The sequence below is a fragment of the Folsomia candida genome, unplaced genomic scaffold (genome assembly GCF_002217175.1).
Source record: "Folsomia candida strain VU population unplaced genomic scaffold, ASM221717v1 Fcan01_Sc001, whole genome shotgun sequence".
In the NCBI taxonomy this organism is placed as follows: Eukaryota; Metazoa; Arthropoda; class Collembola; order Entomobryomorpha; family Isotomidae; genus Folsomia; species Folsomia candida.
The window spans coordinates 19,360,516-19,384,384 of NW_019091193.1; the positions used below are offsets into that span (position 1 = coordinate 19,360,516).

Here is a 23,869-nt window from a genome sequence, read left to right on the forward strand (position 1 = left end):
CAATCGGAAGCAAATTTCAGTCTCGAATTTGCAAATATTTTCAGTGGATATGCATTTTTTAGCTACGTTATCTAATCTGCTTGTTAATCCACGGATGAGTATACTGTGAAGTGTAAAGTAGGAAATTGTAACCTTCCCTTCTAATAATTGAATTGAATTTATAAACATACAATAAAAGTGAAAACAGATATCGCTAAACATGGATGATGCAGATGCACCAGAAGAACTTTCCAGCAGGGGTGGGCAAGATACTTGGTCAAGATACAAGATAAAAGATACAAGATAGTATCTTTATCTTGTATCTTCGTCGCCTGATCAGAGAAGTATCTTGTATCTTCTATCTTCTATCTTTTAGAAAGTCGAAAGTATCTTGTGTAAGTATCTTATCTAGATATGCATGGCAGAAAAGTATCTTAAGATACTTTTGACAAGATACAAGATACTTTTTCTCAAAATTCCGTCAAATTACGTCAATTTCTTACTAAAGTCAGTCAATTTGACCATGAATTTGTCGTAACCAGAATTTGGTGAATTTTTAGTTTATGTTTTGCCAATTCGTAACAAACTTGTACATATATGCACATATATATATATATATGTACATGTGTACTCGTACATACATACTGATACATACGTTGCACATTACATCTACGCTGAACTAATGTATAGATCTTATAGGGTTTAGTTTGAATAAGCAGGGAATATTGTAAAAATAATACCAGCTTCTTAAGAATATACGTATGTTAGGTAGAGTTCTAGTTTTTCGAAATTTAGACCTTTTTCGATGTATAAGCACTGGCAACAAAATTTGTAAAATGATTCTAGAATGATTTTAAATTTTGTACTTACTAGATTTTTTCGGTTAAATGATTAAACATGACTAATTGGGCATGAATACCAAGCTAAAAAAGAAAGTATCTTATCTAGTATAAAAGTATCTTAAGATACATATCTTGTATCTTGTATCTTGACTACTCAATTTTTAGAAAAGTATCTTGTATCTTGTATCTTGTGTACTTAAACAAGATGTATCTTTTATCTTGTATCTTATATCTTGTCTTAGAGAGTATCTTATCTTGTATCTTGTATCTTACGACCAAAGTATCTTGCCCACCCCTGCTTTCCAGCTCAATTCCTGATGTCGAAATGGTACCAGCAATAAAAATTAGAATCCATGCATTCTCTTTCAAAAAATAAAATTGGATTATTTTCTTAGCATGAAATCGTGCCGGAGGAAATTATACTGCTTGATGATTCGAGCAACTCATGCGACAAACCTAGCTCAGGCCCGAATAGCGATGGCGAATCAAAATCCAATGTTTGTAAAAATGATCCTGAGGCTGAATTCATCCAAAGCATGGGAAGAGGCCCATCGTCTTCAAAGGTTCATGTCACAATGAATTATAGTTGTTTCTTTCAGTTAATATGGTCCCAATACATAATTATGCATATGCGGCTATTTCAGATAAAAGCGGGTACAGCTGAATATTTACAGTTTATGCAAGATTTTGACCCTCAAAAATCCAGTCGTAATCAACAAAAGAAAAAGTAATGTCGAAATAAAAATGATGACATTTAAGTAGTTATTTCTTATTGTAAAATTGATGTTTTTCAGGAAAAGATATCACCACAATGATGGCAGATTAGTACAGTATGCAGACGATTTTGATGATTGTGATTGTCTGAGACCTAATTGTGTAGGCTGTCATATGCCCTGCCCCTCGTGCAATGACACTAGGTGTGGAAGTGAGTGTAGGTACGTAAACGGTCATTTTAGATGATTTCTGACTGACAATGAGAGATGATCATTGGATGGGAGTGTACATGTGAATTTTTCAGGGTAAGCAGAAAATGGATATACGAGACTGTAGAAATTGAAGGAAGCAACGTAGAATTTCGAAATCCTCACAGCTCTTCCTTTACATAACTTCTCAGTTATTAGATAATGGTTTTCCTTATCATTGTACTAGCTGTTTTAGTCTGACCCAGGGATTGTACAACATTAGCTGAAATTTTAGAAAGTTAATGCCCGTAATTTAATGTCACGCGAAATGAACCACATTTAGCATGAGTTAATTTATCCAGGCGCAGAGCCAACGAATTGATAATAGTGATGTAAAATTTAGCGTCCCACTGTTTGTACATCATGTATATAATATATGGCGCATGATCGTCAAAGTATATATTTATTGACGACTCTTTAAATTTGAAACCGACACTGTTCAACCTTCTCAAAGACCTTTACGAAATACGTGTATTGATCACACTATCAAAAATTTGTTTTCAATATTTTGGGATTTTAGTAAATAAAATATTTGCATCAGCATTTCGATACTGTGTATTCAAATATTTGTTACTAGAAAATTCCAGTTACATTGTTATTTCTCGCAATTTTAAAGTTTTAATAAATTTGCATTGTCAAATTTTTTGACTCAAATGATCACAAAGATGAATAAAAATTTTACTTATTATTCCATTTAAACAGAATTTTTAAAAATCTGACTTTTGTAACTTACTCGACATTTCTTTCCGGAAATTAAGTATATGGTTTAAATGTTTTTAATGTTTTATGGTTATATATTTAATGTTTTATTCACCGTAATTTGTTAACAATATCATTTAAAATGCATGGAAGTTTTAAGTGTAATAAATTTCGTTAAACGTTTTTCGTGGTCGGAGGGAGTCGCTGGAGGAGAAAAGCTGTGGAGCGAGTGGTTCTTCAGTCGTGGTAGTGATCCGTTGTCCAATGTCTTTAGTAAAAGTTTATGGTTTAATTTACTGAAAATATTAATTTTATGGAAATACTAATAGAATGTAACTGAAGAGCTTTAACTAGTTAGACATCAGCCCTAAAAATGGGTTTATAAAAAAAAATTCAAAATATTTTTCGGTATTTATTAAAAACATAAAATAATCGAGGTTGATTGTAACCAATTGATAATAGTGTAATATAGATTAGCAACACGAAATAAATCCTTTATGCATATACTTTTGACAAACGTATTTATTAAAATTGTATTATAGGTTTAAAGGATAAAATATTGTGTGTACAAAATTAAAAAGTGCAATAATAATATTAACTTTGATATTTGCAACGTGCATACTTATACCAATAATGAACATATGTATGTATACTTGTATACAAGAAATAAAAATTAGTTTGTGTTTGATTAACTACATTCTGTGCATTTTATGTTCCTTTTATAAGTAGTTGCATGCATGATTCAAAATTGAGATTAAACTGACTCGTCTTGAAGGATCTAAACTAATCTAAAGTAAACATGTAACATTAAGTCAACGGTTGAAGGTTTAATAGTTCATTGCACATTGTTGAATATGCAGATGAATATCTATTCTATAGAACCTATGCACATACTACATACATATATTTTTCATTACACTTTCGCTTTTCACAATATCTACTTGAACATTTACTCCTAAATGTCAGTCTCATACCTTCTCAGGATTTAAATTACATACATATATAAATGTCGCATATAATATGAACACCCGTTGAAGATAAATTGAACCTTTATACATTTAAATCTGTAATTTGTCTACGTGTAAAACTATCAAGGTACGAGTTGGCTGAGAAAATTATTTATTATAGAATCAGTACAAGTAACATCATGCATTTGATACTGACATATACAAATATTTGTAGTGTCAAAATTTCTAAATTACTTGGGGTTCCTAAAAATCATACCTTTACATCCATAAAGTAACTAGAGTAAATATCCTTGAGGAAATGATTAGAATAGTCATAATCATGTAAAATCTGGTTTCATGTTGTTGTGTAATTGTGGTTTTTTTGTTTTTGTTTTCGTGTAATCCAGTATGAATCCAGTTAATACAAAGTGTTGTTAGAGAAAGTTGACATAGTTGTTGTCGAGGTTCCGCATTTTCCAAAATGGTTGGTATCGAGGGCAATGCCGCTGCTGCAGGAATCTTCCACCATGTCACACCAATTTCCATAAGTTTTTCCATTTGTTGCACAAATCGGACCTTTTATGCTCCCATCGCGTTTCGAAGCCCTGCACCACTTTGGTCGGGGTCCGCAAGTAACGCACCTTGGCTTATCGGCTCGATCCACCAAACATGATTGACCATCAGAGCACTTGACATTTGCACAACTCGCACGTTCTGTAATGATTAAAAATCAAACGGGACAAAAGGTTAATATATAAAATGGAATGGATTCTAAGTTGCATCAATAAATCTTCAGTAAATGGAAACAGTGTGTAGGATAGACAATAAAAAAACCGAACTTTAAATTTTTGTTGTCGAGTGACCATTTACTCAGTCTATGTATTTATTGTAGCCGATTAAAAATGCAATCAAAGAGTGAAAAGTCTTTCTGATGAGGTGCTTAAAGGTGTTATGGGTTATTTTATTATACTTTGGTAACGAGTGCAACAGTATTATCTCATGCATAATAACATGTACAGTTGAGGTATAATGTTAGTGCATAACATAAATAACAATCAAGACTGAAAATACGAGCTCAATAATGAGACAAAACTTGTCCTATTTGTTCTAATGGTTTCATCGTCCAATGAATAAATTCTTTAATTCATTGTGTATGCATGATGATATCTTAATCTCATCAAATTGAATTGAGTTAATTGAACTGCCTAATTTAATTAATTTAAATTTGGTAAATAGTAATTAAATAAATAATAATGGTACGAAAACTGGAACCAAATAAATGCATACCTATACGAATTCTAAACTATGTAATATTCATGCGAATGTACCTTAATAAGTTTAAACGCATTTTAAAATTTGACTATTTACACTAACTGCCCTTTCTTGGAATGTTAATGAAGCTAGTCACAAAGCTGATGTAGGACCACCCCCATGTATTATGACCATCTTGTTTTCACTGGCTATTTAGATAACTACTTTCGAAAAAAACTTACTTTTACAAGGGCCCTTGTAAGCAACTTGAATTGCTTTCCCCTTCTGACAAGCCGTTTGTCTCAGTTGGCACACGTTTGGGTATGTCACTCCGTTTACTCCTTTTTATTTTTATTATAAATATTCAGCCCATATTTATATTTATATTTATATTTTTTTTACCACAAACTGATTTTCCATTAGCCACTGGACAGTGACGGGTAGTACAATTCACACAGTGCGGGATTGAATTCTGATCCAGTAAGCACTGTTTTTTTCCAGGACATGTCAACTTGGAACATGTCACTGTGGGCACAAAAATTATATAGATGTATTTATTAGAAAATCAAAACATACTCTTGTTAAATATGCATATAATAAGTATAAGCATGCAACTTGAAGTATGTATGTATGTACTTCGACAAGATCCATAGTAGCTGATGGAAATCGCAACCCTTCTTCTACACGACCGCTTGAGAAGTCTGCAAGGTGTTTTGTATGTCCGGCCATCGGAACTATTAAATCACAATAACATGTTTAATTAAACAGTTCAACAACAAATTGTGGCCTTCAATTTTCATGAAACGTACCCACACACCGGTCCGCGAACTCGACCTTTTTTAGTTCCATTTTGCAACCTCAGCGAGCTACAATTTGGAGAACAAATGCACTTTGGAACTCCATTCCGGACTACACATTTTTGATTTTCCTGGCATTTGATCCCATCACACGAGTCTTTAACAAAAACATAAGTTCATTAATAAGTGAATTATTTTTCAGTCTGGTTGAACAAATAGTTTTATCTAACTGGTTTATGTAGAATTTCAAAATGTGCCATAGAATTGGTTCTCACCTTTGCACCGGGTGCATCCCACTCCGCCCTGGACATGCATGTAAAATAGGTAGCTGGGGGTCAGCTCGTCCTCATTCCAGGCCACGCTGGCCGTGGCGGCGAGGGGCCCAGAGTTGCAGCAGTCCTCCTTAGTCGATCCTGTTTTCACCAGTGCAGTACATCGCCCGTTCTTGTTGACGTTCAGCCAACAGTTCCCACCTGAAATATTTCAGGATATTTTATCAAATACATATGAACATGCTCTCTGGAAATCTGAACCAACAAGTAGGTAAATATTATGCTGTGCACTACAAGTTGCAATAAGTAGACGTCAATAAAACTACGTAGACCACGTCCCGTTTTTCCTCGAAGGTTCCGTGTCCCGATTAGCTCAATCATCTCAAGGAGGATATATTCGTGCGGTGATTTAATTGCATTTCAGAGAACATTGTTAATCAATCAATGAGACCACATGGAGAGGTTTCATTTATTTTATTATACATAAACATTTGTCAATTTCATCGAATTTGCCAAATTCTCGTTTGCTCGTTTCGTCACGAGTTCCTATTTAAGCATGCACACCAAACATTCTGTGGTTGGGAGTTCTTCTTCTTGTGATGGTGCTGGTAAAAATGGTACCGAACACAGTCAGACTGTTTCTCGAAAGCAAATTACGACAAACCCTCATCATCATTATTATCCATCCATCCATGCAGGTAATCTACATCTCAGGCAACCTTGCATTTTATTATTATTGTAGTATCCATCATCCATTCCATTGGGTAAATTATAATGAGATACACCTGCCTCACGTCTCCTGTACACATAAATACAATCACTTTGCTAGTCACAAAACAAACTCTGCACTATTAATTTTATCACTGCTGTCATTGTAATCGTTGGTATTGTAAGAAGAGCACACAATGATGTTTGCTCGAAGATACCTCACCTGTGCTAAAATTTTACTGCAGCAGTGCAATCTGCAGAAATGATGAGAAACCTTTGTTGCTACCTCAAATTCAATGCAAAAATTTTACCTCGTGAAAACTCAGGAGGGATTGAATATTTGCAACATAATATTTGCACCATAGTCACTATGTACTTTCGGAGGTTATTTATCACCAAGCTCTTTTTGACGACGACGACGTCAATTCATTATCACTCAAATCAAATGAACAAGCATCAGGACAGCTCCTAACCTCATGTTCAACCTACAAAAAGAGCTGCAACAATGAAATTGCAAAAAGGCCTCAAACTTCCAACTCCATTATATACATACATACATACACATACATATTCCATGAGTCTGTACGTATGATGCTACCTGAATTCTCTATGAATGTTCAGCGTCGCTGTTCGCAATTCAGCCCGTTCGTCATCATTCACTGTGAATGATGAGTGGGTGGTCCTAGATCGCACAAAGTATGTATATTCTGACTCCCCTTGCCGAGACCTTTCCAGTGATACCCCATTTATGGGGTACAGTGACCAAAAAGCCATGTTAGGTCAAAGTATTTGCAGGATCCGTATAGCGATTGAACTTGCGCTAGGCACGGTCGTGCGCTCATAGAAGCTCATATCTCAGTGCGCCATAAGGACATGAATGTGAACGGGTTGAATATTTCAAGACCAACGATGATGCAATAAGAACAGCGGCATTGAACCGGTATTTTGATAAAACTGAAAAACTCCAGATACAAGATAGAAAGTTCAACCCCAAGACTGGTCCTCATAATGCTGGAGGTCTTCAAATTAATCAGCCATTACTATTGTTACATTTTTTGACAACATGTAAATTTTTTGAAATTTTTGACAACAAATTGCTATCCAAAACACCTAATCGACAAAAGAATATCAAGAATGAAACTAAAATTTACAAATGACCAACACCAAATCCAAAATAATGACGCACCTCGCATCATTTTTCCCTACATGGGTCTTCTCACCCATCGTTTGACGGGTTACCTACGGAGAAAACTCCAGTGTCAATTTGGATACCTCACGGGAAAGAAAATTAAGCAAATCATCTGCTCCTACAAAGGAAAACCACCACCAGAAAAAATAGGGGTTTACCAGATCAAATGTTCATGCAGATCAAAATATATAGGAGAGACGCGTCGACCACTCGAGAAAAGAGTGAAAGAACATCTCAATGATATCAAAAAGAAAAACATTAAGTCAGCAGTGGCGTTACATATACTGGAAAATCCAAACCATATCATCAATACCGACTCAGCAAGTCTTATTATCCCGGAACGACGAAATTTTCATCGAAAATTTTTGGAAAGCCTTTACATAAAGAAAACGACCAACACTTTAAATCAAGACAATGGAATGAATATAAATCCCATTTGGTCTTCACTCATGGTACCCTTACTCAATAACCAATGACAACTCACTAACATTATTATTCATCCTTGATTTTAAATGTCAATCTCCAAAATATTATTTTTAACCTTATAAAAACTAATTAATTTTGACCTGGATACCATTTAAAAACGGAATTAAAAATGGTTTCTATTGCATTTGGGGGCGGATTTACTGGGGGGCAGAATACCATTGAGACCGACTTGTGGGGCGGTGATAAAATTAGTTGGGGACTGAATTAATGCAAACCGATTTTGAATATTCTACTGATGCAGTTATGATTTATTAGAGACCTGGAACTGATTCGACAACAAAAATTAGAACATAATACATTTTTAACATGAAATTGCAACTGAACCAAATGAACACACGATATTAATTTTGATAAAAAGATCGGATTTGATTTTGATAGTACTACAAAAATAAACTAAACGAATAAATCGTCATCATTCATGTCATCAATTTGATGACACTGATTTTGGGATGCATTTTATATTTTAAACAAGTTATTAGCTATAATTTTGTCCTTCAGTGTTCTGTGACTTGTTCCGATCGGTGGTGACACTATTGCGAATATATTAGCTAAAGAGAACGTTGTGATAATTTTAAAAAAATATGAACTGTATCATATTTACAAAATGATACAGGTCAGAGGTCAACGCCGACCAATTTATTAGCAGCGCCAATGTTGGATAATTTTTCGGGGGCGCGGCGTGACCTCTGATGCACTTCCTCCGAGTTCCTCCCCCCACTACAACTACAACTCTAAACTCTAAAAAAATTAGTTCAGGCTTGAAGAAAAACCAACGACAAATAAGGAGGAAAGAATGGAACTGAGAAAATTTTCTCGGTCATTTTATTTTTATTTTTTCCTACACCTTATTGATGTAGCCCGGTCTCAACGGAATTCTGTAACCATACACCTTATTGGTGGAATCCGTCGCCAACGAGAAAAAGTTAGCCTACACCTTATTGGTGTAGTCCGTCGCCAAGAGATCGAAATCGCCCTCCACCTTATTGGTGGAATCCGTTTTTAAAAGGTTAAAAAAGTTGCCTGATGATGATGCAAGTGTGGCATCGAAAGCTTGTAATAAATTGCTTTACATACCAACAACCATGTCTTCCGAGAATTCTACTCTTAGTATTGTTACATATTTATATTGGCATCGTAAATATATAGGTTCCCCACGTAAGTGCGCAGGTGACCCCAATAGGATGGACAGAAAAGTCGTCAATGACTTGCCTTCCGGAGCAATATTTTGACCATATTATAAAGCATTGCCCAATAATGTTCAACCTATATAATTGGATATGAATCCTCTCTATTTCTAATGCTTTCATTTAATCTTCAAAGGTATAAGTTGTATGTAAGTGCACTATTCCAATACAGATACTTGTTTATTTTTTGTTAGAAAGGTGCACATGTTTCAAATTGTTATGCCACACATATCGTGATTAAATAAAAGTTAGGTTAAATCAGCATTAAGAATGTTAACTACGTGTTATAATGTTCAATGGAACTCATTGAAATGTAATAATTTATGTGAAGGAATTCGACTAATGACTCAAAAAAAGCCGATCGTGCGAATACTAAGAGATCCGTCGGCTGACTTTGGTTGCCTACAGAGAGCGGGTGCAAACACACATGGATGGATCACTATCAATCACAAAACGTGCCGTGGTGGGGCGTGGGGTGAGGAGGCGATGACCGTTCGTGGTGATAAAGGTCATTCCTTCGAAGGCGATCTCGTGGCACTGCATGTGCTCTCTATCAAATCTGCAATAATGTGCTCATCCATTCCCCATATGCATATTATACGACGGTCAAAAAACATAATAAGAGATCGTAGAAATTGTTGCCTTCGTTTTTTACCTCCTGTTCAACAAATAAAAACAAATTATGTCATCGATAAATTGTCATTCTACATACGCTGTCTTCATGTGCATACAAATATGCACTTAGGTATGCGTTGTTTGTATAGAAAAGTCTGCTCACGTACAATTATTGGTACAATTTCTCACACAAAAAAATGTCCATAGGATTGAAAAGAAAACAAGTGTCCACTAACTACTATAGTTGTAATATGAAACTACGTACATACATAAATACCTAAACGAACCTTGTCATATGAACCTGATTCATAAGCCTAAAATTTAACTGTGACGGGCATGATAGAAAAATCATTTTGTGTAATGAATTTGAATTTTTTTCCGTTAAGGTAAAAGGTATGCTTGCAAATCGAACTGGAACATTGATCGCAGCTGTATGTAATGTGGGCTATGATGATCTTGAAGCTTGATTGTATGTTTATGCAAAAATAAAAATTGCTGCAACTACTTACACATAGCTATGGTCGAGGTATTGTAATTAAGGGCATTTTTACATGCATTGCTTATGTAAAAAATGTCTTTAATTTTAATGCCTCGACCATAAATCCATCCATGTCAACGTCAATCTAACAAGTCTTGGTTAACGATTTAACCGAGTCACTTTACTGAAAAGTGCATTAAATTCTGCACTGCATGTAAAAATCACCTCCTCCTCATTTTTTGAGGCCAAAATGCCGATACTAATAATCCGACGACAAAAATTTCTTTAATGTTCATATCATATGCAACGACTGCATCCCGTGCTCTGTCATTAAGAAAGAAATGTGCAAATAGATAGGAACTCCATTCATCTGTGCATCGCTTATCAAACAGAAAACCATAAAACAACACATAAAATAGATGATTTTGGTTTGACTAAATTATTTAGACGACAAAAATTTCTGTACATCCTTAAACCCTTCGTCGTCGTCGTCGTCGTTGGTGACATGGATGGAGTTAGCAAGTTGTATGTAGGTAGTTGCAACAATCTCTCTTTCAATTCGCACTCACAGTTGGATGCCTTTGAACTTTGAGACTGTTGGCATATTTATAAATACTGCATCAAAGAGAGCGACAGAAATCTTGATATTATTAATATCAAGATTTGGAAAGAACAAAACCGGGGAGGACAATTGAAACTCTCGGATGTAAAACAGCCTTCGCGACAATTTTTTGTAAAATTCAACCTAGTTACATTTAAATACCGTTTTTGAAAATTATTTAGCCCGAGTCAAGGCTTATGGAACCGTCATGTCCGTCCGTCCGTCCGTCCGTCTGTCTGTCCGGCACGATAGAGCCAAAACGGCTGAACCGATTGACTTGAAATTTTTACCATATGCATAATGGGAAAAGTTCGGAAACGAATTCGAATATGGGCGAAATCGGTCAAGTGGTTGACCAGTGGGGGTCAAAATTTTTATCTGGAGTGACCCGATGGGGTGACCCATACCGATTTTTAGAAATTGTTTAAAAAGATGAAATCCGGCACAATGATACTTAATGGCTTCTCATTAAAGAATATGAAGTTAAAAGTGAGCAAAGTGCAACCAGAGTGATTATTACTGATTTTTCAAAATAAGCCTGACGAGTCGTCAGTACAGACATTTTCGATAAAATAATGCCTTACTGCAATCTTCAGGGGATCCATGGTCTTACATAAATATAAGTTATCTTTGCTCCGTTCTTCTATTCTTGTGACAACAGCCTCGACTACCGGTGGTTATTATTGTAGTGGTTAACAACCCCATCATTTCACCTCCCTTGCAAATGTATTCAGCAGGCAACCAATTCTCTTCCACAAATAATAGTAGTGGATAATAATGGTGAGTTCATGAAACTACCAAAAATGTTTGGTTGTACTATAAATAAATATTTGTGCTCAATTGCAATTTTTAATGTGCAATTTGCATTTGCGAACTACCTGCTTTTCAGCCCACTAATTGAATTCTGAATGGCTTACTCAGATGGTAGTGTGGCTAAGTTTGGGATCTTAAAAATATGAATGTTGTACTTACATAGTCAACACAATGCCAACTAATATACATACAAATGTAGGATTGCATAAAACTATTAACTTTTAAATGCACACACAAACATAACTCAATCATACACAAATTGGTTTTGTCGGAGAGAAAGCTTTCCCGTTAAACCGAATATGAAATCACGCCAATTAAGATATGCGTAAGATGTTAACATTAACATGATTTCATACCTTCCTTATCAGGAAGCGTTACTTATTTAACAAGCTTCTACCTTACAAGCCCTTGGATCCACTCATTATGGTAAATAAAATAGTAAATGAAATTAATACTTCACAAGCTACTTTTAACAAGAAGTCGTAAACCCAGTTTGTCTGCCTATTGTGAGCAGGCACAAATATATAGAAATAATATAACGCTAATTTAAGCCATATTGTTATTAGGTTTGGAACACAAAATTCAATTATAAAATTTATATGGTGTATCGGACACGTTTGTATTTATTTGTGCACTTTAAAATTTATTTTGACCTAATGGACGTATAGTACGTGTTTTATAGATATTTTCTTTAAAATCGTATGTATGTCATCTTAATGCATGGGTCTAACGGAAAGCAGAGAACTTTAGCTATGTATAATATAGACAAGGAACTATATCTACTGGGTGAATATAGAATTCACCCAGTCAGAGAATTTAAGTATATTTTCTCACATTAGATAAATATGCATGTAATAAATTAAACTGCAAAATGAGCAGTAAATTGTAATGCATACTTGTATTTTAATCGGCTATATACATTCTCTGCTGGTAGATTTTTTATGTTCCAATAGAGAGGAATGTGAAATTCAAATTCGCTTACAAATTTATTGTCGTCTAATTCAATATGTAGTAGGATTGGAAATTTGCAATGTATCCGTGTGCCTCAGTGATGGTGAGGTGAGACAAAGCACGGGCAGTCTGCTGGTCTCACCAATAAGGATTAAGAACTTCAGACAAACACAACAAAGTCAAGGTTATCAACTACGTGCCTGCAGCATATAGTTATTATAATACCCTAAAATATTCACATTAAAACACCGACCCAATGATTAGTTTGATTTGATGCATAATACATCAGTTCCAATCATTTATCTGAGGATACACTACGAGATACTGATTCATCCTTTGCAAGCAAACTCCATAAATCCAGACAACTCGGCACCATGAACACTGACGAGTGTTTATCAAACCTATCGACGAACTAACCTAACTTTATTATACGTATCTATATTAAACACACCTGTGTTACTAACCAAATTGGCCATATGAATGCATGTACCTCATCTAAATATATGGGCTCGATATGTTTTAGATTTTATACAAAATATGTATTCTTCAATGATTGATTGAAAATGAAACATTGTTCTATAGAAATTCTTACCTAGAACCCAATGAGTTTCGGAAAGAAGCCCCAGAATCAAAGCGAACATGATGTGGCTCCTTAATATCTGGGTACGACGAACCATTCTGATTTGTTGTCGGGCAGTGAACATTTTTTTATGTGGAGAATTGTTTGGAGACGAGTCAATTTTTTACTTGACGGCGGTGTAAATGTAATTACTCGGATCACAAATTAGCAGCGATTGTTTTTAATCCATCGTGACACGTGATAAAAAATGTTGACAATGGGCTGAGGTATCAATTATGCTCTGTGGCACAACGTCCTTGACAATGACAGAGTGACAAGTTGTATCTACTTAATGAATTGGGGACAAGACAAAGTTGAATAACCACAACTTCATCAGCATGTGTGTATACATATCAAACTGCTAGAACCTCGTAGTGCAAACAACTTGAATATATCTTGACCAAGGGAAGAAAAATAATTTGTTTGCAGTTTAGTAAACGGGATGGTAAATAATAATGATAACAGCAGAGCACAACCAGTTAACAATAAAGTGTCTCACACCACCGGCAGTCAGCACTTGTAACACGAATAAAAGCTTATATGTACGTTGTCAGGTTTATTGTAAGATAATTTATTCTGCGATAAAATACGTAGGCGGCTGAATTCGTAAATATGATCCAGTTTGAGTTACAATTTGCTATTAATTCATTATCCAGTACACCTCACTATTTTTTAGATATGGGGTGATTAAACTCAAGTCTTGCATAATATCAATAAATATGTACGTACTAATGCCACTTGTCCACTCCACAAACACAACAGTATCACTCCAACTATATAATAAATATTATCCCGTTCGAGTAGAAACTGGTGACTTGAGACCTGCAATAGTAGACATATTTTTAAAAAAATGGTCAAGAGTGTCAAAATTCATACTATCCTAAATAATTGATTACTTATTGCTGTAACGGGATTGTGCGAAATCACAAGAGATTTAGCATAGGCTGGGTGATAACGGATCCGTGAGAAATAAAATAGCATGGCATTTGCATGATGCACGCTTATGAATGAATGGTTTGTTTGGTGAGAGAGTGAGGTGCGAGCGAGCAGAGGCAGAAAACTGGACTGGAATCGCCAAAGGAGAAAGTTCTTGTAGTCGCTCAGGACGAGGTGTCTGTCTCAGAAGTACAGAATACACACATAAGTGGTGTGAATGTGAAGTTAAAGCGTAACCAAAGTCCAGCACACCCACGAGCTCAACAACAAGTTCGCATGAATTCTTAAACACAAGCCAGTCCGTCTAGTCTAGCATCGAGCGAAGCCATAAAAATATATTCTTAGTTGAATGAATGAGTTCGAGTGTAGTAAAATCCAGTCAATGGCTGTTGCAAAAGAATACTTACGCAAAGATATGTTCTTAATCGCGTGTTCCTTGCCTTTATAAAAATACCTCAATAAGTAAGTGCAGATTTTGGGTTCTTATTGCATCCCAATTGATGCAGGTACGTATAATTGGAGACCTTCATAACTACCTTTAACTATTTGCCTAATTTTACCTTAAATAATTTCTGAAAATCGTGAGGATAGTACTCGTTTAATGGGTCCCTTGTTCTAAACTTTTACTTGATATCGCTATCTGTGGCGTGTAATGCCCGTCACCTAACCTCAATTAACCCAATACAATAACTTTGAAGCCAATGGGATGGTGAGCGTTATCCAGATAAACGGTCAGGCAAACTGACGAGCAGAATGGTTTCATAATAATCCCTGGCTCGCAACCAAGCAAAAAAACTACCGCACTTGAAACGACTGGAGAACGCTCAAGCTAAAACATGCATGTATTATTATTGGCATTGCACAACTTCCGCTCGCAAGCCTAGTATTTTTGTACGTCACTTGAGAGCATTACTTGGATCAATGGACAAATGGCCCTTGTGAGACTTGGCACGCCTACGCATCAATTAATGCTGAAAGAAAAATCCAACTTTTATAATACACAACTGGGGATGATCAAATTTGTATCTCAATTTACGGAGGTCAGGCATTTATTTCTAAAAATACGAAATAAAAATACGAACGCCCACATGAATGACCTGGGTTATGAAAACTAAGTATGTGCGATTCTCTCAATTCATTCACCTGCAAAGCAAACGTGCAAGAAATTGCAATCAGGCGTCCTTTGTCCAGATTGCGGTTGCACTATCGTTAGAATCCCACACGCTCATATGTATGTAAACCCAAAAATTAAGGACCAACTGATCACCCACTTCACAAACGATACATTACTTTTCAAACTACATGTCATTACTAAAACCATTCCGATTTACCACGAAACCAGCTCACGCTTCACTCTTTTATATTTTTTGTACGTTTGCGAAAACACAAGTATAAGTAACTTATGCACTACAAAGTTATCACATACACGATTGAGTCAATACAAGGGTAAGGTGAACTGTCAACCGTGCATATTCTTTTCTATCTTGATTATACGCATTTAAGCATGTGTGTACAGTAGTTTTAAGTTTGTGCTTAATATGTGCAAGTGTAATTTAAATCATTTATGTGATTTATTTGAACGTCATTGAAATTGCTTAGACTAAACACTTGATTAAACCTGAAACGATAGCTGGGATAGATGAGACGTGCTGCAGGGTAGCTTAGCCCCTTTACAAATATATCTTTGTCGTGCAAAAGTCTCTGCCAATATATAGCTGATATCTGTACTACTTAATGTTAAATACCATAGGCTGAATTATTCTGTCTTGAACTAACGTGTATGTAGCTCAATCAGCAGTAAATAAGAGTTTGAGAGGTGATCGACGAAGAGTGTGGCGTGTGGTATGGATGAGATTTGAGTTATTTGAGATTCGGGTGAGTGAGTTGTGACGACTTGAGACAGAGCTGCAGAGCACAAAAAAACAGTGCAGCTTTGAGAATCAAAAGAGAAGAAGAATAACCAAAGAGGCGTTCGTCATGTCCTTCTCCCAAAACTGCATGACATAGAAGGTGTACTTTACTGCTGGTGTATTTCGTTCTCATTTTATGTAGCAGTAAATATATGTTAGTTTTGGCTGTTGCGTTTATTTGCTAAGAATGTGTGAGCCATTTGTTCTGTATACTTAGTATTATTAGTTGTTAGCTCGTTCGCAGTTCATAAGTGGGCGATGTAATAAATGAGTAGTCAGTTTGGCTCAGGAATGAGAAGAGATTTTGGATCTCATTTATCACAACTTCACTTTATAACTTGCCTGGAAATGCGCGTTTTATATTAGAACGTGATCCAGGAAGAGACAATTTTGAATCACAAACCCAACAGTGCTAACTCTAACAATCTGCTTTGTTAGAGAACCAATGCCATAAAGTAAACTTCATATTATAAATTTAATCCTAATAATTGAGAATTTCAACTTTATACAATTTAATAACATAATGACAAAAAGTCCTAGAATGTGTGTAGAGATGGATGTTAATCAGCAATTGAAAACAGATTTGCTTGCAACTAAACAATTATCAAACAAGTCGCTACAAAAGTTGTACGACTAGAAAGGTCAATTTTTAGCTTTATATTATCCATTTTCTTAGAATTTGACGAGTAAAATTTCGGATGGCTACTCTCAAAATAAACCAGTGTATGCACATACTTTATAAGTACATATGTAAAAGTCGCCCACCATTACACTGACAAATTTAAATCAAACTGCTTACCACTAGTCTTACAGGAAGCCGTAAAATGGTATCAGATAACTGACTGAACATCAGTGAACGTCATATTAACGTCACACCCAAAGATCAAAACTGCTCAACATGATTTTACTTATCCTACTTCTCACAACTGCTCATCCAGCCATGGTCGGCAAAAGCATGGATTTTAAACATCAGTCATTAGGAGGTGCTTCGCTGACCTACGCAAATTTATCTTTCATAACAAGTAAGCAACTTTATGTAATAGAACCGGACCATTCACAACCAAATTTGAGTTGAACATCAAAGGAATAAACGAAGATTAGATTCTAATAAAATGCCTCACTTGTCTTTGCTAATGACATAAAGATGATGTCAAGAAGTCAAAAGATTGCATATTGAATCCGTCTCAATCACACTCATTCAGCATTCTCTGACAGTGTGGCCTGGCCACAAGCATATCACACAAATGTTGGTAAATAAATGAAAGAATTTAAATCAATTATTGATGAATGATGGTGGCTCCTATCATCCACCATCTCCTTGCTGACATGATCTTGCACTCTTGCTGGTAACAGTGACATTGGGCTACGGTGAATATACAGTAATTTATGAATTATCAATCATCAGTGTGGATACAAAAAATATGAATAAAGTTCAAATCAGAACGAGGATCAACAAAATTCACATTTTCCCGTGTCAATTTAAGATTCCATGAAACACGTCTGATAGTGTTTCAATGTTTATCCCATGTACAAAAACAACCAATGCAAATACAATTAAGCGACTTAAACGATGGATGAATGGGGAAATAAGTAGGAGGCAATTTATAATTTCACAATTGCATTTATGGGTTGTTTAGGGCATTGGATTTATGAGCTTTTTGGAGCAAACACGTATATACGAGCAAGTAGAAAGAAAGAGACCAACGGAATGCATTTAATAAGAATTTTGCAGCATGCTTGGATGAATTTTACTACATATACGTGCAGTAGTAACCAGTAAAAGGAATGCGGACTGACTTGGCAGTGGTTTGGTCATAATAACTTCTTCTCGAGGTTGACGACAGGAAAAATTACGAGAGAACTGAGTGACCAGAGATTAGATAGTTGGATTGCACAAACAAATTGAACAACAACAGCGGAGTTTGGAGGGTACATGCATATTATAACTATAACTAGCATACTCAATCAAGGGACCTTCCGCATGTGGGTAGGCTGAGAAATTATAAAAGTATAAAGTGCATTTCTGTATAAACTGAATATATCCGTTGGAAGGACCCATTAAAAAGCACAAGGTTTGTGTGGGATTAAGACCATAAAGGTGTGTGTGTATGATGATTAAGACAAGTATTATACCAACCATTGCAAACTTATAATTCATGCATGCAACTTACCGGCCCAAGTATAGAATGCAAAAGAATTTCAGCGAATCCAAACCGCATTCTTTCAACTTCAACTTTAAAATCTTGTTGAAAGAGAGCCAAAAAGGATTTCTAATAATCCGGCTCTTAATAAAGTGGTTGGCATCGTCTCCATGCCGTAGGTAGATGTATGCATAGGACTATCTGAGTGCAGATTCTGTACTACAATTTTACAACTGGATTAGAGAGATTGAAAGAGAATGAAGTAGTGAGAGTCCTTGCCCAGGGGGTTTTGTTCAATCAAGTTCTAATAAGTCGGGCTAATCGGGTCGGTGGCGCATCGTCGAACATATTTAAGTACCTATAACTGAAGGATGATCTAAGACAACGATTATCCACGTACACCAGCAGAACGAACTAAATATGTATGCAGAACCAGATTCGGAAAAGAAGCAAGTATCTAGATAAAAGGTGTATCCATCTGTCAGATACTGCAACATATACATACGCAGTAATATATACATGGATGATAAACTTTTGTTATATATTTGTGTGTATGGTTCCCGAAGTTTAAGTGCCATTTTACGAAGAGCTTTGATCTGATCCAGATAATCTAACATGATGGCAAGAAATCCAGTATGAGATAAATTGAATTTAGCAATGTGTACAGGTGGCCGCGCTATCAGGTGTTTAGGATGGCGTAATTTCATTAGTATTGATATCGATGATTTGATGAAATGATGTGATGGTGATGCAATCATTATTATTCCAACGAGCCATGTGAATGATAAATTATGAATTTTAATAAAACTGCCATGAACAGAAAACCCAAGAGTCAGCCAAACTAAGAACCAGACAGAAATAATGATATATATGTAAAAACTCCACCGTAATTAATTTTCCAATCTACTCCACTCCACTCACAAACCTGTTAATTAAAATTGAAGACACAATCTGAATTTGAAATTTTTTTCTTCACGACGTGGACAGGTTTCCATCACCCACCACGTTGGCATCAACTTCCATTTTAATCTCCGTTGCTCCAGCAGCTTCTTTAAATCGCTTCATCGTGATGGCCAGCTGGTCCACCCGGCTTCGGGAAGTGCTGGGCGATTTCTTGAAGTCATTCTGAAGAGAAGAAGATTCCATCCCCAGGCCAGACCGATCGCATCTCATCTCCAGTCTCACCTGCATAACAAAAGCAGGCACAATAATTAACACAGTGAAAATACATGGGAGCTATATTTCATATGTACTATTCTACTTCATACGTGGAAACATTTGTCTAACGTAGTCTATAATATGATAATATCCATGAATCGATTCTAACAATTTTTTAGTATAGTCAGTCACACTTGTTGATTGAGATAGTCCTATGCTTGTATTACATACATCCCGACAATTTTTCATTCAAAGGCTAATAATTTTTATCATTACTGAGCAATGTGGGCAATACAAAAGTCTAAATTTTAAATTTGCGAAATGGAGATCAACGAACCGCAAATCTTAGCTATTTGCTGACCAAACTGTAAACAAATGAATTATTTGCAACTTCGCATTTATTTTTGTATCATGTATGTAATAATCTAGAATTAAACGGGCAAAGTCACTAGAATGAGAAACAATATTGTCGATATCTTTGTGCAAAAAACGCCAGGGCTTGCGTTAAACAACACATTGTACTGTGTAAATACATAATATTTAGATTGTTTGTATGTATGTATGAAAGATGTGTGTCGTGGATCGAGAGGTTCGTGCGATTTGCTCACAAATTCTCATGCGTCTTTTATATTTCGAATGAGACTTAGACATGCGATTTTATTTTTGGAACGTGATATTATGCAGATAAGCCAACAATAGCATGGAATGACCAAAGAAAACTGTCGTATCGTTTGGATTTCTTTAAACAAAATAGCGAAATAAAACTTTTATAAACTCCCATTATTACACGTAATATTTGTTTTCATCCTTTTCAAGGCAAGGAACTTTCTTGAACGGCTGAGAATCCCGGAACCTATGCTGATTTTTGTAATCCTTAACAAGACTGGGTCGTTAAGCATGACATCATGCAGATGTAGGTACTCCAAACCAGATTTTAAAATATTCAAGTTTACAATTTTAATAGATATATGAAAACGTGTAATTAAATTAGACTCGATTAATAATATGTATGTACGCAGGTACATTATTCAATGCACACATTGTAATTTGATTAACTTATTAGAATCAAGTCATGGGAATCCAGATTGCTATGAGTCACGATGAGAAAATTCGTTCCCTAGTTTAGGTATTAATAAGTGGAATTCAAACTCGGAAATTGTTGACTCATACTGTCCAAATCATGATAACACAAAAATTAGAAGATGCGATATGGTTAATATTTACGATATGTCTATGAGCCTTTAGGATGCCTTTTGCTGCATACAATAGTTGCATCCTACATAATTGCAGTCATTGACAGGTACACGTACACACGACTTATTAGTAAAAGTACAAGCTGCATAATAATCTAAATATAATATTGCTGTTAATCTTACATAATATGAAAAATTCTCTACTTACTGGTTCAAGGAGGCCGTCATTGCCCATATTTCCCAACGACGAACCTTCATTCCAACCCATTTTTGATAGCATTTTGAACCCTTTGTTATTTTTGGAGATGGATCTTTAAAAATATGATTCACATGCATTATGAATTTGCAATTTAAACACAGGTTTAGTAATGATAGAAAATATTATCACTAATAAGATAGAAAATAATGGATAATAAGTAACGAGTCAAATGGTGTACTAAACTTACTCTTCTGCATTTACGACTTGAGTTTTCTCATATGGATTATCAGACCCCTTGACTGTTCTACAAAACACAAGAAATTTTAAATTTATCTGCAGTTATAATATTAATAACAGCCTGTATGCATTATTATTTTAGTTTAGTTATCATTAATCATGTCGAAACGAACCTCCTTTCATGTGATCTATCTTTATAAGAATCAGCATCAGGCAAGGAAATGTGCTTCTCTATTCCGTACTTTTTTTTAATTTGCTTCATTAGTGCATTTCTAGTCTTTGGTATCTCCGCGTGGTAAGATGGCCCTACTGAAGATAGAAAAATGATTATCACCTGCATACTTTAATATACATATCTCTTGCTACTGTTTCTTAATTTACTTTGTGATTCGATGCTTTCAGCACTTCCCATGAGCAAACCTGGCTCACAGTGACCACAAGTGAAAGAGCCAGGATGAATATGCATTAAAATTGAAAACCCACCAATCTGAAATTGATAATTATTTATAAGGGCAAGCGACGGTTTTTGATTCAAAGTAACATGTCGAGATACAGATAGATACCTTAACTATACTTCCATGGACTATTGCATGCTTTTCACTGCACTGCTGGGACTCCGACAATCGAATACCATTTAAAAACGTTCCTGTGGAACTTCCATGATCACTTATGAAGTAGTTCTTTAAGTTCTTATCATCGCCATTATCGTCCACAGTTGACGAATAAACAATGGTTGCATGATGCTATTCAAAACCAAAAATAATATCAAGCAAGGTACGTATTGTGCAACATATAAATCATCAAAATAAAGATGTTGCATAAGGCACACATGGATAGACTAGCAACAAGAACACAAAATAGAAAACAAGTGGTTGATTAACTACATTGTATATAATAAACCTTCTCAACTGAAGGATCTGGCAGCATGATGGTGTGATGTAGCCCTTCGCTACCAATTGTTCCCCCCATACACGTGATTAGAAATAGAGATCCTTTCCTAATTGTACTAGAAATAGACTCCAACACGATCGCTCGGATACAAGGGGGATATTCTTGCTCTTCGTCATCAGTACTTGAGTTATAGTGGTCTTTTGAAGTTAAAATTTCTTCTTCTGAGGCATCTGAAGTGCTGCTTTCGCAGCCAGAAGAACCACTCAGTTCGCCTTCTTCCATGTCTTCACCAATCACAGATTCCTTTAAGTTTGCGTCTATTAATCCTTCAGATTTCTTCACTTTCGACTTGGATTTATGAATGTTTCTTTTTTCAACACATTGACCAATTTGAGAGCAACTAGTAGAATTATTTGAGGTTGGTGAGGGCTGTTTTGCAACTGATTTTTCATTTCCACCTTTTCTAATTATCTTTCTAGTCTTTTTTCTCACTGTTTCAACATTTTGGTCGAGTTGAACTTGTGAATGGAACAGGTATTTTTGATTGTCAGCGTCATAAGTGTAGTAAACTCCCGTGTGACCATTGTAAAACAGTTCCTGACCCTATCAAAGGATGAAGGAGTAATGAACTTCACGTGTATAATAATGACAATTTTTGGTGCTAATTACAACAAAAAATAATACTTCATACATACCGGATCATAATAATATCCTGTTGAATAATTGCAGTACAGTTTTGTGTTGAGGTCAAATACAAAACCCAAATTATTCATAAGAACTTTCTCTGCAGTTTCTTTAACGGCTTCCGCAATTGACAGATTTTCAGTGTCCTTCCAGATACTACTCGGGCTTTCGTCATTACGTTTTTCGGTGCTGTTGGTTTGTAGTGAAAGCTGTTCCGCCAGTTGTTCAATCTGTGCAGATAAGGCAATATTTAGTGAATATTTTGATATCAGGCACAAAATTTATAACGCATGTTGCTATTTTATATAAATCTCACAAACCTTGGTGGATAACTGGTCAATAACTCGATCTTGCTTATCAATTCGTTCCTTCTGGAAATGAATTTCGGATTGTAAAAGCTGTATTGTTGTGTGCTGATCTTGCACGGTTCGTATCACACTTTTAAGCTCCTCCAGATCCATTACACCAAAGATAAGGACGAAATCTTGTTACCAAAAAATATAAATGAATCCGTAGTCTTCGTTTCCAGTCAGGATATCTAAATAATGGGAAATCGGGAACATCAAAATGACAGCATACGTATTTATCATTTGTGAACTCTACCTACATCAAGAGCAATGATGAATTAAACTAACTGGAGGACATAATAATAGTTCATGTGATGAATTACCATTATCCCTGGTCTAATTCAGCCCTCAATATTTGTGAATCTTTGTGAATAGTATCCTGTGATGGCAAACTAAAGTGTCCTTATAATAGAAATCATAAAGCAAGGGGTCAACTCACTGTAAATACTCAATTATGTAAATAATAGAGGAAAATTATGTGAGATCAGCTTTCACAGTAAACAACTGGGGTATCGTATTGCGCCTAAAAAAATCCATTCAACTCAATGATACCAGCCAAAGTGGGACTTTTTCCTTCATGGTCATTGTCTGGATGTTATTATTTACCGTTGTAAAAATTAGAACTAAATTAGCAAATTACACATGTGACTGATGATTTTATCTAATTTGTATTGAACATGAGCAGAATTTTTTTAACAAAAGATGCGAATTACGCTCTAACAGCAACAATTCAAATACACATATGCATGTACTGTATAAATGTAAGTGTATACTTGAATC

At 35.5% G+C, this 23,869-nt stretch overlaps 2 protein-coding genes across 14 annotated transcripts; one reads left to right on the plus strand and one right to left on the minus strand.

The window, feature by feature from the left end:
- Positions 1-51: 51 nt before the first annotated feature.
- Positions 52-3,039, plus strand: LOC110856583 (ARL14 effector protein). 10 transcript variants are annotated; one of them, XM_022105100.2, is made up of 6 exons: positions 52-177; positions 1,128-1,149; positions 1,217-1,384; positions 1,466-1,548; positions 1,616-1,756; positions 1,840-3,039. In XM_022105100.2, the coding sequence occupies exons 2-6, from the start codon at positions 1,147-1,149 to the stop codon at positions 1,925-1,927; spliced, it is 483 nt and encodes a 160-aa protein (XP_021960792.1). In that variant the 5' UTR covers positions 52-177; positions 1,128-1,146; the 3' UTR covers positions 1,928-3,039. The 10 variants fall into 10 exon arrangements, with proteins under 10 accessions (XP_021960792.1, XP_035702344.1, XP_035702337.1 ...); XM_035846451.1 differs by having other exon boundaries at positions 1,145-1,149; XM_022105085.2 differs by having other exon boundaries at positions 101-239.
- A 10,895-nt stretch (positions 3,040-13,934) lies between these two features.
- LOC110852505 (angiogenic factor with G patch and FHA domains 1) lies at positions 13,935-23,621 on the minus strand. Of its 4 annotated transcripts, XR_002548134.2 has the most exons (12): positions 23,413-23,616; positions 23,063-23,280; positions 22,754-22,972; positions 22,068-22,661; positions 21,731-21,910; positions 21,549-21,654; positions 21,341-21,476; positions 21,178-21,234; positions 20,940-21,042; positions 19,306-19,565; positions 14,123-14,215; positions 13,935-14,058 (listed from the first exon to the last, which is right to left on the minus strand). XR_002548134.2 is itself a non-coding variant. In XM_022100610.2 (11 exons), exons 2-10 carry the CDS (start codon positions 23,201-23,203, stop codon positions 19,353-19,355), a joined length of 1,746 nt encoding a protein of 581 aa, XP_021956302.1. In that variant the 5' UTR covers positions 23,204-23,280; positions 23,413-23,621; the 3' UTR covers positions 13,935-14,215; positions 19,306-19,352. The 4 variants fall into 4 exon arrangements, 3 of the variants coding, with proteins under 3 accessions (XP_021956302.1, XP_021956290.1, XP_035702332.1); XM_022100610.2 differs by having other exon boundaries at positions 13,935-14,215; positions 21,341-21,473; positions 23,413-23,621; XM_022100598.2 differs by having other exon boundaries at positions 13,935-14,215.
- Between the last annotated feature and the right edge of the window lie 248 nt (positions 23,622-23,869).

Coding starts and splice junctions, on each gene's coding strand:
- LOC110856583 (XM_035846444.1), top strand. CDS start 1,027: ATGTATCTTTTATCTTGTATCTTATATCTTGTCTTAGAGAGTATCTTA. Junction 1,385..1,465: donor GAGGCCCATCGTCTTCAAAG/GTTCATGTCACA, acceptor CGGCTATTTCAG/ATAAAAGCGGGTACAGCTGA. Junction 1,549..1,615: donor CGTAATCAACAAAAGAAAAA/GTAATGTCGAAA, acceptor GATGTTTTTCAG/GAAAAGATATCACCACAATG.
- LOC110852505 (XM_022100598.2), bottom strand. CDS start 23,203: ATGGATCTGGAGGAGCTTAAAAGTGTGATACGAACCGTGCAAGATCAG. Junction 22,973..23,062: donor TTGACCAGTTATCCACCAAG/GTTTGTGAGATT, acceptor TTATCTGCACAG/ATTGAACAACTGGCGGAACA. Junction 21,235..21,340: donor GATAGATCACATGAAAGGAG/GTTCGTTTCGAC, acceptor TGTGTTTTGTAG/AACAGTCAAGGGGTCTGATA.